The sequence below is a fragment of the Struthio camelus genome, chromosome 8, assembly GCF_040807025.1.
Source record: "Struthio camelus isolate bStrCam1 chromosome 8, bStrCam1.hap1, whole genome shotgun sequence".
NCBI lineage: Eukaryota > Metazoa > Chordata > Aves > Struthioniformes > Struthionidae > Struthio > Struthio camelus.
In genome coordinates this window covers 22,703,004-22,722,452 of record NC_090949.1, presented here as the reverse complement: position 1 = coordinate 22,722,452, position 19,449 = coordinate 22,703,004, and the positions used below count along the sequence as shown (strand labels likewise).

Sequence of the window (19,449 nt, the reverse complement as noted above, 5' to 3'; positions counted from 1 at the left end):
TGTACAAATCCCAAAAGGAATGGCTTCTTAAAATTAGTATTCTCGTATTTGCAACACAATAAATGAAAGCTGTAGTCATTTTACTTGTAGTGTACGTTAAAAATGAAGCCACACTAGGTCATACTTAACTGCCCGTGGACAGCTAGGAAGAAGGGATAAGTGTGTCCTCCTCGTCCCTCTCCATCCCTTCTTTTAATTAGTTATATCTCTTTATCTGTTTGGAACAGCAGTGTTCTTATGACAAATAAAGCTTTTGTATTTGGCAAATGGTATGCAAGTCATCAGCAGTTCTCGCCTTGTGACTGAAAAATCTGCCCAACAGAGCACATAAAAATAGTATAGGCTTTGAAATATACCTGGGAATGAAATTCATCTTTATAATTCTCCCACCGGTACAGAATTCAGGTACCACTGCTACACATCAAGGTATTTTAAGATCATTGCTGCTAATGTTGTTATTTCTGATTATGGTGATGCTTACAGCAGTATTTTGACAGTAGCATTGTTTAGAAGGTAACTGTTTTCAAACAGTTTGTGAATGTATAGGCACTTAAAATTTTTAGATAACATAGCAACTTACAGGGAAATCATCTTGTTTATATTACCTTCTCTAATTAATAGTCAGTGTAAAGTTTAGTTTAATTTTTTAAAAAGTTTATTTTAATTATATTTAGCTTTTTTTTTGTTTTCGCCCAGCTTTGATTGGTCTCTGGATGTGCTAGATTGTCAAGATTGAGAAAACAATAAATTTCATAGTCGTGGCAAAGTTTTCACAGGTATATTTTTCACTAAATATATGAAATTGAATATCTCTATCTAAAGACTACCTTTTGTTCATTGTAGTTTTATATAGTAAAAAAATTCTTTCTCAAAGTCCTATGTGTTAATTGAAGGAATGTTAGAAATAAATGAAAATTTTATAGTAGATTTGTTGGAAGGTAGACAATAAATCATTTATGTATGTATTTAAAAATATAACCAGTAAACCAAATAAAACTGCAGTATTAACAAATCATTAAAATGAACCTGTAAGGATTTATGGGGAAAAAACAGTGCATTGGGAAGTTTTGTTGCTGTTTGACCTTGAGGGCAAAAAAATGAGGCTTTCAGTGCTGTAGTTAAGAAGCTTGCATGTATCTTCTGCACAGTTGAGAGATGCTATTAACATCTCCTAAAACATGTAGTTGCAATCAGAATTTAAGTTACCTAAAGGACACCTTTTTAAGTCTTGTCGCTGTGGGAAATATTATTAGCTGCTGCAAAGTAAGCAAATATGCTCTGTTGAATTTTATTATGATTCCCGCATAATATAAAGAGGTGGTTCCCCTATGCTATGCTCCAAGATACCTGTCTGCTCCGTCACACCCATCTGCCTGTTGAAGAAGCTGTCTTATTACTACAGTTTAGCGGAAAAATGCTGAATGCGAGCATGTCCAAGGTGTTTTGATCTAAAGAAAAAAAATGCATGCACTTTTTACTGTAGGCTTATGATTTGGAACTTTTCTGTGCCGTCGTCTGGTGTTTGTTTATTAGCATCTTGTATTAAATGGTAATTGCCATCATGGCAGCCACTTGTGTGCGGGAAAGTACGATTCCTTTTATGCTGCTGATCTGAATTCATAGCTAGATTCTTTCAGTTGCTTCGTAATAAAACAAAGGCGTAATTAATACTAATTTAGCTAGTTGGCACGAACTGGAGGTAGTCCTGTCTGCCCTTCCCCCTCAGAAAGTTGCCCACAACATAAAAACAGTATCAATGTGAGAAGAAACGCTGGAATCTTGGGTGAAGTGTCTGCAGATGAAGATACTTGGAATTGAAGTTTGTCCTTTTTCTGTTATTCACAGTCAAAAAGTCAAAATCTCCATTTTAATGAAGGCATTTCAAAGAACAGACACATTGAGAAGGACATCGTCTTTCTTTACATGCTTCCTTTTAAACATGGAAAAACCCTTAGGCTATAAATTAAAGAGTATTTTAGCCCATGTGGTTGATCTCAGTCTGTCCAGTAGAAATGAAGAATTATTTTATTTTATTGTATTTTATTTTTTAAATGGGAAGGGGGATTGTAAATGGCTTGGTGGTTTTTATGTTTCCCAGTCTGTGGTTATCTTATGTCCCCCCTCATGTCCTGGTTTTGGTCAGTATTTTCCTTTCACCTAAAGGCATAGGGCAAGTGGGAGGAAAAGTAACTTGAAAGAATGTAACTATGTCAGAGATGCATTTTCATGTGGGAGCCTTCATAATGACTTCATGTAAATGCAATTCACTATGGAAACCGTAAGAGGACTAATGAACAGAAAGGTTTATGCTGTGCTTCATGGGAAACTGATACGCTTATCTCTCTTCCGGGAAACGGGCGCGCGCATGCCTGGCGGCTCTGGCTTGCCTTTGACCAAGCTGCCTGGACAGGGACTCATGGCAGCTCTGGGAAGCTTGAGGGAGCGTCTCCAGGTAATGGAGTGTCCCTCCATTTCAGCTGTACGGTTTCACAAACGTGTAGGGATCAGAGCCAGCTTAGTGGGTAATTGTACTTTGCATCTTTAATTTTTGCTTGCTAGTTCTTTTTGTTTCTTCAGTTAGTGTGTTCTCAAACGGGCTCGTGGACAGTCGCTTGCTTCTGGAGAGGCACCCTGCAACACCACAGCTTTAAACTCAGCAAATGTGCCAAGTTATGTTGGGAAAGGCTGGGCCGTGCAGCCCAGCACATGGCGCAGTCGAGGGCTCGGGTGGGTACCGGCACATCGGAGCGCCGCCACCCCGCTGAGCGGCGCTCTGCGGCGCTGGCTGGCCTCAGAGCTTTGCAGAGGATGCGCCAGGACTGTGGCTCCTGCGGACGGCGGCTCCTAGAGCTCAGGTTTTTCATCTGAAACAAGGGGAGGTGTAGATTTATTATTTTTATTCAAAGGCTGCATATTTGTAAGCTTTATCGACGGTTCTTGTAAAATGTTAAATTGTTTTGCGGTACTTGTTACGTTCCAGTCTGCGTTCTTAAAAATTAATCATCTCGTTGAATAGTGTTTCCCAATCAACTTGATGTATTGATGTTTTGGTCCTTGGTAAAAGAACGGTGGTACTTGTTTTGCCTGCCCTACCGCAGCCTGTTCAACCCCATTTTAATGAGTTATATCCCGGTACACGCAGAAGAAGAGCAACATAAAAATTTCCATAATTATGGCTTAATGAACAGGCTTCAAAATGAAGTGTGGTACATATACTTTGTGTAAGCTCAGGCTTTTAGAAATTGGTGCTTTGTGAACATTAAAACAATTATGGTACCTGCTGTTTAGAAGATGTTGATGGTCATTGCAAGACAAATAATTTCCTAGAGAGAAATGCAACATTTAGTAGTATATTTTAATATTTGAAGAAATATATTTAGCTGTAGTTTTATTCTTAGCTGTCCTAAGCCATTCTTACAGACTAATTTTTATTAATATTTTTTGAGAGTGAGTGAAACAATAACCAAAGTTGAACAATAGCACATGACTGCCTGCTCATGAGTGTGTGTGTGTGTATGCTTGTATACATGTGTGTCTCAGTTTCTATTAATATGCTGCTTTTTCATTTAAAAATACAAGGCGTCCAGTTTTTCATGTGATGAGATTGTGAGGCAGATCAGAATAAGAGTTGCCTGTCCAGAGTCACAGATGTCAAGGTCACTGCCAGCTGGGAAAGGAACCTGCTTTACTAGCACCTTGTTCCGTTCTCAGCCAGCTAGATCAAACACATGAATATTTTAGTTAGTAAGTAACAATAATGTGGAAAAGCTAAAAAGAAAATATTTAGTTAATATGCATTAACATCCTAAAATAGTCCTGTAGAAATGAAATCACTTTTGATTTTGATTGCCAGAAATTATTGTGGTGAAATATCTGTCTGTTAGTGTTATGCTGTGCTTGCTGAAAGCTGCTCTTGTGCGTATGCCATATTATTGGATATTTTTATTTTTAGAAGATCTATAAAACTGTTATTTTTAGGTCAGAACCATCAAATCTCCTTTTGACTGAAGTTATATTAAAAGAAAAACTGAGGAACTTCTAGAGGATTTGTTGGTGTAGGCAATGTCAGGTGAAGCGTTTTGTCGTACGTGGGTCTGTTGCTTCTTGCGTCCTGGAAGGGATGGGCCTTTTTGGGTTTCCTTTTTGGGTTTCTTTGTGTTATTCCTCCTTCTCTCTGTCTTTCTCTGCTCTTCCAGGAATAAAATCTCAGTTCATCCCAATGGTGACCTATAAATAAACCCTGTGCTTATTGCTGTTATAACTTCTTCTGGACTTGATTCTTAAATAAATAAATAACTAATGAAATTGCCCAGAATCTGCAATAGATGTGTTTTGCACTGTAAAATCATAAGTCATTTACAGAATATGATTACTTCCAGACCAGCCAGTTTTTCTGAATAATTGTGTGCTGGTACACACACACACACACACACGCATCTCCCTGCATGTTTATGTTGGTCTCTCTAATAACATGTAGTGCCAATATCATCTTTCTCTTTTCCACGCATTTATTATACTTTGAATTTTTCTTCAGATAAATGCGTGACTCCCATGGACTTTCATATGGATTAAAAAGCTTAGAGTTGCAGTTAGCATAGCTTGCATTTATGTTGCAAGTAGAAGGGAGGTGTTGTATTTTGGGTTACAGAAGTGTGGCAGCGTGGCAACTGCTCCTCAGTGCTGGCAGTCCACTTGAAGGAAACAAAATTATACCCAGTTTTTTTTTTTTTTTTATATACTAGCAAGCTGTTTCTCCACATTGTCCTTCCCTTCTCGGTACGGCTTCTGCGTATTCGTTTTCTGTTCCCCATCGCCTTGCATTCCTTCCCTGTCAGTCTTCCTCCGCTCCTTGATTTGCTCATTTCTGTTGCCCAGGCTCGCGGGCAGCCCTCCGCGCTCGCTGAGGACCGAGCGAGCTTGCCCTTGCTGCCGCATCTTTCCGGAGGCCGCCCCTTCCCTCTGACACGCCACCCGAGGGCTTGTGCACTTCCACCGCCCTTGGAACTAGCTGGGGAATGCCGTCCTCCGGCTTTCCGTGCTCCCTTTGCTTTCTCAGTTATTCACGCGTTTGCTCGCCCTGGCCCACGGCGTGATCCTGACTGATTGCTGGTGAGTAACTTGTCGGTACGGGGGAGTCTGCCGACGAGGATGTCCCTGCGCGTGCGAGCTGCGGTCTGTGGCAGGAGGGCCCGGAGCGCAGGAGGCACGCGTGCTGTTACTGACTGTTACCCGTTTAAAATATTAAAAGTACCTGGAGCAGCGGTTAAATCAAGGCGGTTTATTGAGCGTGTGTATACTTGCGTGGTTTTGTGAGCGTGAAGAGTTTGCACGATAGGATATCTGTGGGCAAGCTGTGAAATCTGGTGGTTTAGATTAAATGCGGTTTTTCAGCTCGCGGAGTGAGAAGTTGGTACAGCAGCCTGCGTTTTCCAGAGCGGGCACAGCTTCTCTTAAATGTAGTTTCTGTCTGTTGAGCTGTCAGCCGCTCTGTCATTGTGCTGACTGAAGGCTTGAACCTGCATTCACAAAAATAAGTTTGCTGGATTTCAAAGAAAATGTTATTTTTGTAACAGTAGCAGGTCAGACCAAAAGGTGAGACTGTCTTCAATTCAGAGTGTCCCTAAAAACGTGATTAAGGTCCTGTTGTGTTCCTCGCTATCACAAGAGAGGATGACTTGTAAATTGCCTTACATAAAACTGAGTTTGATTTAAGATATTAATAAAATCTAAATTTGTGCGTTCTTGCTGTGGGGCCTCGAGATTTTAATTTAGTGAAATGCCAGAACAGGTTTTTTTTGTGCTCAGTTTGATGAGTGTTGTGTGAGAATCCTATCTTACTAAATTAGGGCAGACATGTATATTACACTGTTTACAAACTGTTATGATTAAAACCTGTTAAATTTCATATTTAATATTCAGTCATCTTTGAGCAGAAGAGTCACCTAGATTTCCTCTCAGCAGCGTTTGATTCCTGTGTTAAAATAGATTAAATTGCAAATGTTAATCAGAGTAACTGTGTGAAGTTGTGACCTGGATTTGGAATAGCCATGAGACTACTGCAGCGGCAGTAAATCTTCAGTAATGTGTAAGGCACATGGCAGAGTGTATATATATATATATATATATATATATGTGATGTGAGAGATTCGAATGCCAGTTGAGGAATAGCCTCGAAAGCAAGTCATGTGCCAATATCATGTTTTACTACTCTTTAAAAGAGACAAGTAAGAATTTGTCAGTGCTTTATATTGTCTCCGTACAGGCAGTGTGTGCAATAACTTTTTATTTTAAAATGATAATTCAAACTATATTAAAAAACAAACAAACCAAAAAACAAACTGTGACACTGAAACATTTGGGTTCTAAATCCCCATGTGCTTCCTCGAGCGATAGTGATTCTGATCTGTGAAATAACGGAGGGGAATTGTAAGTGCAGACTTCAGCCTAAGGAAACCACCAGTTTGAGAAACAGTAGATACTAAATCTGTTTACATTTTGCTTTTAAATTTTTGCCTTCAGTCCCTAAACAGCTGTTTTTTTCCCAGCTAAGAGTGGCTTCAGTCCCAGTTACGGGTCGCTTAAAACCTGATAGCATCAAAAGGTTTGACCTGAGTGTTAGTAGTTAAACACTGGCGTTGCTGGAATCTTTTATTACACTATTCCTTTGATTTTCTTCATCTCCTTTGGAACATGTCACATAGGAACGTAGGTGATGTCAGGAGATTACAATAATCCTCATTTTTAAAGCAATATTTTGACTTAGAAAATGATGTTAAAACAATCATATTTAAGCAATTCATCATGAAAAAATCTGGAGAGATTCATTCCTAATTAAGCAAAAAAAAGCAGATTCAGTATTTCCTACATAGTTATTTGATTCACTTCTCTGTTCTCTCTTATCTCTGGATATTCTTGATAAAAATTTGGTTTTGCATAAAAAACCAAATGAGCCTACTGCCCATATTTATCCACATCACAAATTTATCTTGGAGTGGTTATTCAAAGGTATAGTGTTATAGTATCTGTTCTTGCAAACTTGATTGTTGATTCTTTTCACTTCCTGAAAAAATATTCAGGCTGTAGGGCTTATGAGGTAAGAACTTGAAATAGTTTGGGTATCATTTATCTCTTAAGCATTTCGAGAAGTGCTCTACTATAAAGTGATAATACTAGCTAGAATGTGGCTTTTTTGGTTTTGTTCACTATACAGTGACACATGATTGGCAGGCTCTGATACTCGGATGTCCACAGCTGAGCGGCAGGGGTTGAGTTTCGTTGGCAGGGCTGCACGTAAAAGTTTGTGCCGTGTTTGCCAACTGTGTTCTTGGCTCAAGCTGATGTTGCGTCTCTTGATTCCAAAGCACAGTTATTTGCCAAATTCGACCTAAAAATGTGTTCTGGAATTCTGAATTAAATATAACCTTCGGTTCTCATTTTATGCCTTAGAAAGGCACACATGCTTTCACAATAGAGTCTACTTTGGTATAAATACAAAAATAAAATGCGCAACATGGATTAAAAAATTATAACTGGTATTAGCAGAGAAATACACTCTTGGAAATTGATTGGCATCTTCAGTTTCTTAAAATAATTTAAATTGTGGGACTTTACCCGTTTCTTACCTGAAATCCTTTATGTGCATACATTTTATTTATTTTTTCAAGCCTTTTGAAAATTGTTCTACTATAAATGATAATTTCGGTTAATATATAATTTTGTTGTCGTCCCCCCCGCCCGCCATGTAGCAATATAGCTACCTTATTGTTGCCATAAGCTAAAGTTACCGGTTGCATGATGAAGGTATAATTTGTGCCAAACCAGTCTAGAAACTTTTTCAGAAGACCGATAGCAACTGCTTTTATACATATTGCTATGTAAAATGCTTATTAATGTTAGCAGATGTTGCACTTTAATCCCCTAGAATGATTGTTTGGAAGCAGCAGGAGATTTATTAAGCTTGAGTTGTGTGAAATTGTGTGTGCAAAAGCTGCTATTTAGATTGTAAAAATGCCATTGAAACCTGTTAAAAAGTTCTAACTGTAATTGGCAGAGAGGTATTAGCTGTTCTAAAAGAAGTATATGTGTACTGTTGGCCCTTGTGCTGTAACCTCTTTATCATTTATCTTCTTGTATTAATGTCACTGAATTATTAATTCATGAGCAGGGTTGGATAGGGTGAAGGCACTATTTAAATATGTGGCACATGTATCCTTATCGCTGGAGACATGAAAAGAGTCATTTTGTGTTATCTATAAAATGGAAAGGACATTTAAAATTTCATTTACGGTAATCCACTTCACTTCCCAGTAAAACACCTAGATTATTGCTACCATAATATAATGTTCTTATTAAAATATTGTAATCTTTCCACTCTGTTCACTTATAAAAATTGTTGATAGACAAATGTAAACTCTTTTTTTTTCTTTTTTGGTGCACTTATGGTTCCTGAACTGCAGCAGAAAATATGAAGAGCAGTTAATTATTTTTTATAAGAACAATTCCTTTTAATTTTTCTTAAAAGAATACAAAATAAAAGTCATTAAGTATTTGTGATTATGGAAGAAAGGCTAAATAAACTATCTAAATGAAAACTAAATGAAAAATATTTTTTTTTCCAAAGTAGTGGTGTCGTAGTTGCGGTGAGCTACTAAAACTTACATTACTTGAAAGAAATTTTAAACACACGGCACAGAGTTATTGCTCTGCTGGATGAAACCACAGAACAACAGAGGTTATGTTGTTGCTAATAAATGTGTCAGAACTATAGATGTGTTAAACTGATACTGTAACTTGTATTTCACCTGTGATGTATAGGTGAAAATTAACGTTGCAAGAATTCAAATATTATTCTATATAGATTAAAAAAATTAAAATGTATGCAAAATGGGATGTTTTCAGTCACTCTATTGATTAGAGATCCTTTTTTTTTTTTTATTTCCTTGAGTGAAAGTGATTTAGAGATCTGTTTTCAAGTGTTCATTGTGGTTGATGTGACAGTACTCAAGATTTTCATCTTCCATTTTATTCACCAGTCAGAAGGTATCGCTTCACATTCCCTTTTCTTGGTACACGGAAGAGGCCTTTAGTCTTTCCAAAGTATTTATCCTCCCTGTCCCACAGGAAGAGAAAATACTATGCAGGATGTTAGGGAGAAGAGAGAGATGCTGATTTTTAAACAGTGATACATTCAAGTAGTAGGAGTCTTTCTGCTGAGTTACCTTTTTGTTTAAATATGCCATTCTTGAAAACATCTAAGTTTGATCTCTTGAGAGTTGGACTAAATTTTTTTTTAACCACCGTAGTTCACCCTGACTAAAGGAGTGGTACAAATCTGATGAATGGCTAGTAGTCCAGCTGCCTTGCACAGTTAAGAAAATCACCTGAATGTGCATTTCTCATTAAATCTTACAAATAAATACTCTAACTATGGTTGTGCCATTAGATGTATAGGCAGTTCGTATGTCTTTGCAGAGCCCATCCTCTGGTAATGGATTCTGTGTTTCTTGGCAGAATCAGGCCCTGTAGAAAATAGTGAGGATTTATTTGCTGCATTTGTTGCATATGTTTTGCACCTTGACGATATGTGAGAAATATGTACATAATTAGGTTGTATATTTGTGTATATGTGCAAGGAAGAGAGTTTAGGTTTCCATACAGTAGTGTTGCGTATGGCTTCTGACCCTTGTGAGTGTGTATATGAGAAAAGCCAGTTATGAGGGAAGAGCAATAGAGATTAATTGATTTAATTTCGAGATTTTTGAGTTTTAAGGCTTCTGCTAAGCCTTCTGGTAAGTGCTACTGGTATGTAAATCGATGAAGCTGAAAGATATCTTCTGTCAATGTTTACTACATTTTCTGCAGTAAATACACAGGCAGAAGTCCTCCGAAGGTAGAAACTTCCCTGAATTTGAATAACCTGTTGGTCATACTTGCGTGTAGAGTCTCCTGTGTGCTTTGAAGGTAGCTGGAAGACCTCTCTCGGTTGCTTATTCTTTTGAAGGCTACGTATTCAAGTTGTCCACCATTTCTTTTCCTCTTCTGTTCTCATAATTACAGATTTTGGTAACGCTATGGCTCATGACTGAATATAGGATGCTAGCATTTCTCAGGTTTCTCTACGAAGAGGTGATTCACTACCTGTTAATGACTGCGTGGTTTGTAATGCACTTGGGGAGCAAGCACAGCTTTATGGAAGGTACTCTGGAAATTGGTTCTTTTTTTTTTTTTTTTTTTTTTAATGGAACTAATATGTTGTCTTCTGAAGCTCTGGATGATCAGGCTACTGGTAAGATAGGAGACTCTGGTCCCACTATTAGTAGGACCTATTAGTAATACTAATCATGCTTCAGGGGAGAAAAAAGAAAACCAGTAATAACTTAAGAATTTGTTTGAAATAAGAAAAAGAAAGATGTCAAAGTACAGTGTGTTTCAGAATATAATTAAAAGTAGATGTTATTAAAATGGTCTGCCATAAAATGTGGATTATTGTGTTGCTATAGTAAGTTCTAATGCTTGAGGGTACAATGGAAGGGGAATTTAAAAATTCCTTTCTCCTACTTTCTCTGTATTTAGTCATGGCTTTTTCCACATGTCTTTGCAAGCTCATCTGGTATATTTTATCCCAGATTACTTCATTGCTCCCAAGAAATCCCTTTTGGTAAAATTGATAACCTAATATATGACCAATTTTGGTCATTATTATTTCATTTAGTGGTCATATGTATAGACCAAGAGGGAATCTGAATATTGATTCACTGGATGACTAGTAAGAATGATTTATGAGGCAAAGTATTCAGTGCAGTGAGCCAAACACAGCAGAGATTACATCTTATGTGGCACCATTGATTTTGTTTCATATTTCACTGCGCAACAATCAGGCCAGGATCTCGCAGATGTTAGCATTCGAACCATGTTCCTCTCCAAGTGTAGGATATGCCACAGATGACACCTAGTGCATCATGGGTATACGTATGTGCATGCTGCTTGCGATTTTTAAAATGATAAATATTTTTCAGTCTTTTTTTTAAAAAAAAAGGTCATATTTTTCTGGTAACTTCAAAGGCTTTTGATAGAATTTTTAAAAGTAATCAAAATTGACTTTGCTGCCCACACAGACTTATTCTCAAAACTTGGGCAGGATTATTTATACTGAATATAGACTGCATAGACTGATATTAAATATAACCAATAGAACATGAGAAGACTTAAAATGGGTGCTACCACAGTCCTATCATGAATTATGCCAAGTGGCGAAAGGTCGTAAAACTGATCAGGTGCGTTAAAATGCTTGCGGTCAGCTAGAGAAAACACCATGCGACAGCCATTCTGGAGGTCCGGGCATGTCTGAGCACGGTCCCAGGACTTTTCTCTCCGTTTGTTTTGTTTTCCAGTCTACTTCCACTTCAAATAAACTCTCTGCTGTGAAAAAATTGTATGAAAGGCGGGAAAAAAAAGAAATCAACTAAGTGACATAACAGCTTTGAGAAACGTGGGCCTCTGCAAAGCCTTGACAAGACTGTCAGCAAACAGTTTACTGTTGTACAGGACTACAGTCTCTTTGGTTGAAGCTTGTCTAGTGATTTTTCAAGGGGAAAGGAATGATATCTATTAATATAAATAGATTATTTTGAGGATTTCTCTTGTGAGAAGTTTGAAAAGCCTTTGAATTTTCTTCAGCTGTGAGATTGCTTCTTTTGGTTTGTCATGTGGTTGTGTGTGTGTGTTTCATAGCTGTTCATTATTTTCTTGTTTATTTTTGATGTTCATAAAATCCATCCTGTATAGGTTTGGAAATGAGAGCTCTTTGTTTAGCGGTTTAATGAAGAGAACGGCAAGCAGCCTCAGGCTGTGCCTCTGGTGTCCAGCGCGCTCAGCACGTTTCACATGCTCAGCGTGACGCTCGGGTATTACGGCCGATAACGGCTGTTATCGACTTACAGCGTCTCTGCCCCTTCCCCATTCCTTAGATACCGGAGATTTATCTTTAGGACGCCGGGATGGTTTAGTGACACAGAGGGCAGAAGTGTTAGAAAGGTTTTACCTTCGGTCTTTGAGTTGAGGTGGTCCCATTTAGTGGTACAACATCAATTCAAATGAAAAAGAGGACATGTGAAGAGGAATGAGTGCCCCCCCCCCCCCCCCCCCCCCCCCCTGTTTTCTGAGCAGTTAGCAAAGGCAAAAAAGAGAAATTCAGACTTGGCAAGAGGAGAGTGCCTGGAGCCAAAAAAGAGCCATTCTTATTAGCACTAGCAAAGGTTTACTTTGCTGGCTTATTGAATGAAAACTCCCTAGAGTGTCCTGGCTTTATCCTGTGCTAACAAGAAGGGGCAGAGCTGGCTTGTCGGGAGTGGAGCGCTGTGTAACACGGGCAGAAAGCACGGGAGGAGGCTGAGCCGAATCGCAGCGCGGATGAGAAATGAAAATCTCCATCTTTTTCTGTTACATCCTATTTATTTTCTCTGTGAATGATTGAGGTAGACCACTGAGTTACTGTGTACTGACGGACTAAATTGTGATGTTACACTGTTAAAATAGTGTGGCTACATTGTTTAGTATCGTGTCTTCCCTCGGTAAATCTTGCATGTTGATAATCTGCCCTACTGATAAGCAGGAGCCCAGACCAGAGGGGCACGTTTTTGTGATTATTCTAGATTTAGGGTACGTGTATATTTATCACACGCTATTTTGGGCTTTGCTAAAGCATTGACATGTCACTTCAGAGCACAAGGCAGCTCAGTGCATAGAAATCACTTTTTTATCAGACAACAAGATTGGATGACCTTGGCCAAGTCTTGTTCTTACTGTGCTGCTCCCTGCCCTGACGCTCCATTCCTTCTGTACAACTTGGAAAGAGATGTTTTGGGTTAGTAATCCAGCGTTCAAGGTGTTAATTAATGGGGACTATTGAATACAGAATTCGAGAGAATACTCTGGGGTACGTTTTTAGTATTGAATTACTTTTAATGGAACATAAGTCTTTGTTAGCCAATTTTAGATAGAGCAGATTTAGCCTTTCCTTTCTTCTTGCAATAAGCAACTTGTTTAATTGAGACAGATTAGGCATTGATTGTTTACCATAAGTAGTTGAAAGATGCCAGCTAAACACCACCTGTCTTGCTTGTCTTCGGTTTTCTGGTAAGATCTCATAACTTTGAAGATTTTACACAAGCTGGTGGCTGTAGCACTAATGCCAAGTTACTAATGTCAGTCAACTTATGAATAATTGTATTGAAGATTTAGAAATAACTCATTGAATGCATCTAAAGATAAAAGTAGAATGTTGAAAACTAGACCTGGCTCTCACATTGCAAACATGTAAAACTGTGGCTCTCAGATCATAAATGATATTAAGTCTCATTCTGCTATTTTACTAGTGTGCTTTAGAAGGTTTTACTAATCATACTGCATTAAATGAATTCATATGTTATAGATTATAGGAAGTGTAACTGTCTTTTTTTTTTTTTTTTTTTTTTTTTTTAACTGGGAAGGCTTCACGGTGAAAAGGCACATGGACGCATGATTTCTTGGGAGACTAAGTAGCCTCTTATATTGTATGAATATGTATCTACTCACCCCTGCCGCCTCTTCCCCCCAGTTTCCTCTGCAGAGTGTCTCAGATATATTACAGAATTACTTAGTTTCATAAACTGGGTTATGAAAGGCAGTGGGGGTGCTGCATGTATGGCAAGGCAGGTCATGTAGGATTTATAAGAAAGATTGCCAAGGTTCTGCTAGCTCCATCAGAGCATACAGGGAATGCAATTACAGCTAATATTCTTTACATCTCTGTGCGGCACCACTCTAGTCTATGAAGCTAGCATTACTTCTACTTGTGCAATAGAGATGTTAAAGCATAAGAAAGGCTGCAAGTGCTTTCTGCTGTTTCTAGGATGATTTGGTAAATAAGTGCTACATTGTAAAATACATCAGCATTAGTCTGAAAGACTTTTAGCAAAAGACAAACATTCTTACTTTGCTAAAAAGAACTGCACTTTCCACTATATTTTAACTGACTGAAAAGCTGTATGGACTATGAGGGAAGAGACAGCTCTTGAGCGTGTTGCGTTTGTTGTCCTGAAGCTCTTAAGACCCTCTTTTGGCTTTTGAACATAAAACCGTGGGAAGATTAAACAGTGATGTTGGGAAGCAGCGGTTCTGCAGAGGTCCTTCTCTTCAAAGAGGAAAATGTTTCCTGGAGCATGGTTGGAGCCGTTTTTTTCCATGCCTGGGACGCTGCGGAGCAGTGTGGAGGGAGAGGTGACCAGCCGTGGCACACGTTCTGCAGGGGTGACGCTGCTCATGTAAGAGGTTTCAGAAGTACAGAAGAACGAGGAAGCAAAGCAGAGATACTAAGATATCTGGGGCTTGGAGCATAGCTCATCAATACAGGATGAAGAGACGCCCAATAAAACTGCGCTGTGCAGGACTGAACACTAACGTTCCCTTTAACTGATCTAGTCTCCTATAACAGCGCATATGCACAGAGACTTAACAAGGTGAACCACTCAGTTTCCAGCAGAGTTTTTTTTCTCTGAGAGACTGCAGTATGGCTCAGAGGTAGGGATTTAAGTTACAAGTGAAGTTTTCTAGGCCGATTTTATTGCACTCTGAAATTCAAGCAGCCTTTTGCTCTAGGGAGTTTCTCTCTGCCCCCACCCACAAGCGCAAGCAGTCAGTGATCCAGAGAAAAGGTTTATTAAGGTCCAAGGGGAAATAAGTTATTTGTGCAGGGTAGCCATTTGCCACCATCTACTTTTTCTGTTTACAAAGAAATAATTTAATATGGCTTTAGCTGGTCCTACTGTTTGATTTGGGATTTTGTTGTTGTTGTGAGACTGCGCTGGCTATCTCCATCTCTCTGATTGTTGCATGGTCAGAACGACAAGAGTGATGGCAATGTCTCGTGTCTACAAAATGTTCGTTGGCTCCAGCTCAAGTCTAGATAACGTTTTCTGGATTAATTTTGTTATGGTGATGAGCAGATGGTTCAGAACTGTGTTCTTGCATTTGGAGCCACATGTAGTTTGTCAAGTATAGAGGTCAGATTAAAAATTGTTCACTGCAGAGCTGTTAGTTTTTACTGGAGGGGAAAAAAAGAATCAAACATAAAACCTATTGCATCAGTTTTCAAACTTTACTTACTTTTTTTCCAGCTTTTTCAAAAACGTATTACTGGTAACCTGTAGAGGCTGATTAGGGTTTAGGCTTTTTTGTTTTGTTTTTGCGTCTTTCCTTAGCTGAATAGTTTCTGCTGGTTTTAGTATCGTAAAAATATCAATACCCTTTCAGAAACTGTGGTTTCTCATGAAAACAGTTAAAATAAGTCAGTTTACAAGGTCAGGAACTCTTACTCTACTGAAAAAATAAAATCTGCTATAAGTTTGGCAACTTTTTTCTAGAGAGGTTAATTATCCCAAGAGGTGCTCTACTTTTTTATTTTTTAAAAAACTCCTCCCTCTCCCAAAAAACAAGAAAGCAATGAAATTAAGGATTATAGCAGTATGTTACGATCCACCTGAAGGTGAAGAAAAGTGCCTGAAAATCTGACTGTGCAGCTATGCAGCAATAGGCTATGGAGATAAATAGTCATAAAATCTGAGTCTCAGGAAGTCAAAATCCTCTGGACAGACTAGGAGCAATCAGAAGGCTGACTTAATTTTACTTTTAGCCATTATTGTTCCTCATCTATTCTCTTGGATTATTCTGATTGCTTACTGAAATTATACTGAGTAGTCTGTGGTGTCTGTGAGATAGTTTTAAGATTTTCCCTTTGGGTGCTGCAGGTGAAAAATTAATCCAGGCCCTCCCCAAGCTTTTAGCAGAACTATCTCTAGGGGTTTCTTTTTAGATATCATGGTGGCAATTTTGGTGGTTTACTCAGCAGGCGCTTCTTAGCAATTGTAATTTCTGCTGCATGCAGTGCATCCTTTGTGGATTTTTAGACTTTTTTTTTTCCAGTTGCAAAACACTCTTAGCCCATTGTTAAAGATCTAGAGATACAATAGTGCTTCTGGGTAGCCCTGTAGCAGCTGGTGCGTAGCACACGCTAAACTGAGGGCAGGTCCTTTACCTCTGGGGCACTTGGGTGTGTGCCAGGGAGAGCCTCTCTGGCTGCTGTGCACCAAGGCACTGCACTGCTGTTGCGTGCTCTTGTCTGAAATACGTGGGGATAAAAGTGCTTGTGACTGAACAGCACCTGTCAGCAGTTGCAAATTGGAAAAAGAGGTTATTTTTAATGCATAAACAAACATGAAATTGGTCAGCCTCAGATGTCAGAGCTCTTTCCCGTAAGTGAAATTGCAAGGAAGTTTGCATTCTGTGAGAAGGACGCCTGTGATGAAGTGGCATCACTCCTGTTGAAGGAGCCAAATGAAGCTGCCTACATGAGTATTTAATAATCTCCTGTTCTACCACCGTCATCTAGCCCCCATTTGGAGCTAAAGAGATATTCTGTAATCTTTTCCGTTAATTCCAGTCTTTCTTTCCTGAAAGAAAAAGATGTCAGTCAGTCTTGTTCCTGTCCATGTGCTCAGGGAACAAACTTAATTAGTGATTAATATTAAAATTGATTAATGTAAAAGGAGTTACATTTTCTGCTTTTCAAAAAAAAAAAATCTGTATTTTGTAGAATTTCTTTGCCTGTGATTGTTAATTTCCAGTTCTCTTTGGCAAAAGGATAAATACATTTTTTTTCAAGTCCTAAACGTGCTGCAGTACTCGTAAGACTCATAAGTGACCCTTGGATCTCACCAGTTGTAGTTTCACTGAACACAGCATAGTTATTGCTGTATTTTTATAAAATAATGTTAATTTCAAGTATCTCAGATTCATCCACACATGAAAATACAGTCCTGTTCATGCATCTTGGGAAGACCATGCGGATGCGGCACAGAACGTAACTCTTTTGATCTGTCGTTGCAGTTACGTTCAGGGAGTTGTTCTTCTAGAGTTTCACGTTTCTGCAGTGCATAGAGCCATCTTCATACTTAAAACTCGTTTATCCTGATGTTCATTTTTCCCTAACTTCTCAAACTGTAGTAGTCAGAGCTGAAACACGATCCAGCTCGTGCAGTGAGCTATGGAAGAGGATGCAGGTGCTTACCCAGTTGGCTGGGGAAAGAATGAAGTCATTAGCTGAAGGGAGCGCTCTGCTGTTGGATCGTCTGTGACAGTAACTGCTCGCTATCACCATAATTTTATTTTTCAAATGCAAATGATAGCTTTAATAAGTCTTCCTTTGGTATGTAGTTTACAAGAGCAGTTGAGGTAATGTTTCTTTTTCAGTCAGAGAAAAATCTTGTCAGGAGCCAAAGACAGTAGAGCATCATTTGTTAAGTTTGTCTCCTTTTGTCCGAAGGCGTTCATTGTGGAGAAATACTCCAAACTGCAGAGTCATATGGACAGGGCTTCCTCAACAAAACAGTTGCTTTTTGTCTAAGGTGAGGGACAGAGGTGTAAGAGGTGTCGAGGGAAGCCGGCAGGCGGTGGAGGGAAGGGAGCAGGGCAGGGAGATGACCTGCCGAGCTTCGCCTGCAAGGTGCTGCCGCTGGGCTCTGCTGCGCAGCTCTTCTCAGCCTCTGCGTGGGTTCAGCCGCTAAGACACATCATAGTGTCCTGGATTTAATAATGCTATTGCTTTCTGAGGTAGAGAAATGCAGGTTGTGTGAGACTTCGGGGAACGAGAAAAAGTAACTTAAAACCTTGTCATCTACAAATTCATTTTCTTAAATTCAGAGAAAACATTCTCATATGTTTCTGTATGTCTTAGTGCGAGTACTTTAATCGCATTCATACTTTCAGCTTTAACATGTATCATTATTTGGCATTCTGCTTAATGACCGCTGACCCTGACAGATTGAATCCTACATACCTGCCAAATTCCTAGCTATAATACAGGTGTACTGTCAGTTTTCATTAAAATTTTCTGTCTACTTGTCAAATGAAATTTGATATATCAAGTTGTTGGTGTTCCGCTATTGATAGACATTGTTTTTCCCTTTTTTTTTTTCTTTCCAAATCCTCTGATTCTCCAGATATGAAGATGAATAATGCAGACCACTGGTTTCGATGATGCTGGGCTTTTATAACTGGATTCATTAAGGAATACAAAGAAAACTCTTACAGGGATCAATAATGCTGTCTTCTGGTTGCAGAATGCAAAGTTTTTGGTTTCTGCTCACTATCGGCTTCCTGCAGTGGACAGAAGGTAAGGTGTCTTTTTCTTTTTTTAACTTCAACTAGCAGAGATGAGATGCATGGTGTGCAAAAATAATTTAAACAAATTTAAAATTCAATTACTTGAAGTTTTAGAGTGTCAAACTAGAAGCATCTCTGTCATTCTACTTTTTAAATTGACAAGCTTCTAATTCTTCTCTTTTTTATGAAAAAGGAATCGTATCTGATATTATGTGGTATGTTAAAACTGAATTGCAGTATTCAGGTGACTAGAGTAATGGTATTTATACCCTTTAGTGGTAGGAGAGCTTATTTTTGGACTGTTCCTGTTTATTTCTCTCTTTTACTTTCAAAGTGCAGGCATTTATAAGCAATGTGTAGCTGTGTCAGATATGATATAAAATAACTAAAAAGTGCAATTGAAGTATCTGTTTTACATTTCTCATTTGGCTGGCTGAAAATAGAACTGCAAACACTTCATTAAGATCAGAACAGTACATGTTAAATTTCAGGAAATAAAACTCAATGTGCATACAGGAATAGCATCTACTTCAAAACAAATTATTTGCTTTATTAAAAAAAAAAAAAAGAAAAAAGAATTCACTCCTATCAAACACAGTGTTTAAAATACTCCTTAAATTAGCAAGAGAGGAAGAAGGAAAAAACCTTTCTAAAATAACTTTGTCATCTATTCTTTATCTGTTTTTCTCTATAAATAGTATTTTATTCAGCTAGTCTGTCTCCCCAGCTGTTCTTGCGGCCTTTCCAGTTCATAATATGAGACAGAAGCGTGAAAGAATGATCAGGGCATGGTTTGTTAATTTTTAATTACAAATATTTATAGGGAACTTGAGGCTATTTCTGAGTGTAATCATTTTAGTTGACTAGATTTCAGGTGAACTGACTGGTTTAGCAATAAAATAGCACCTCCACGCCTTTTTACGTTATTCAGTAATCGGTATGTCATATGTATGCTTCTGTGGTGTGTTTATAAAGTTATCTTACCATCTTTTAAAGCAGATGCATACCTTACACTGTAGAAATTCTTTGGATGTTAAGGTTAAATATTTAGAGATAATTCTGGAAAGATACTGTGTCTCCTCCCCTCCTTCTTTCTCAAATCTATACAAACAAAAAAATCTAGTCTCCCCAAAAGGCAAAATTTATTACCAAAGTTTAAAGATTTAAGTGTTGTGTAAGATCCTCCACATTCACAGTGTAATTCTCTAAGCATCTATTCTAGAATAAGACTCGGGTCTTGTGTTGCACTGACAG

The 19,449-nt window shown here is 38.4% G+C and overlaps 1 protein-coding gene across 33 annotated transcripts in view; it reads left to right on the top strand.

Annotated features, from left to right (window-relative positions):
* ADGRL2 (adhesion G protein-coupled receptor L2) overlaps positions 1-19,449 on the top strand; it is a 391,390-nt gene that overhangs the window by 244,966 nt on the left and 126,975 nt on the right. For 29 of the 33 annotated variants that reach the window (XM_068952713.1, XM_068952694.1, XM_068952700.1 and 26 more), the window contains one exon: positions 18,033-18,205. In XM_068952713.1, coding sequence (XP_068808814.1) covers positions 18,133-18,205 — 73 coding nt within the window. In that variant the 5' untranslated portion in view covers positions 18,033-18,132. Of the gene's footprint in view, positions 1-5,007; positions 5,110-18,032; positions 18,206-19,449 lie in introns of those variants that run through there. The other 4 variants (XM_068952717.1, XM_068952696.1, XM_068952712.1 and 1 more) reach the window with 3 other exon arrangements.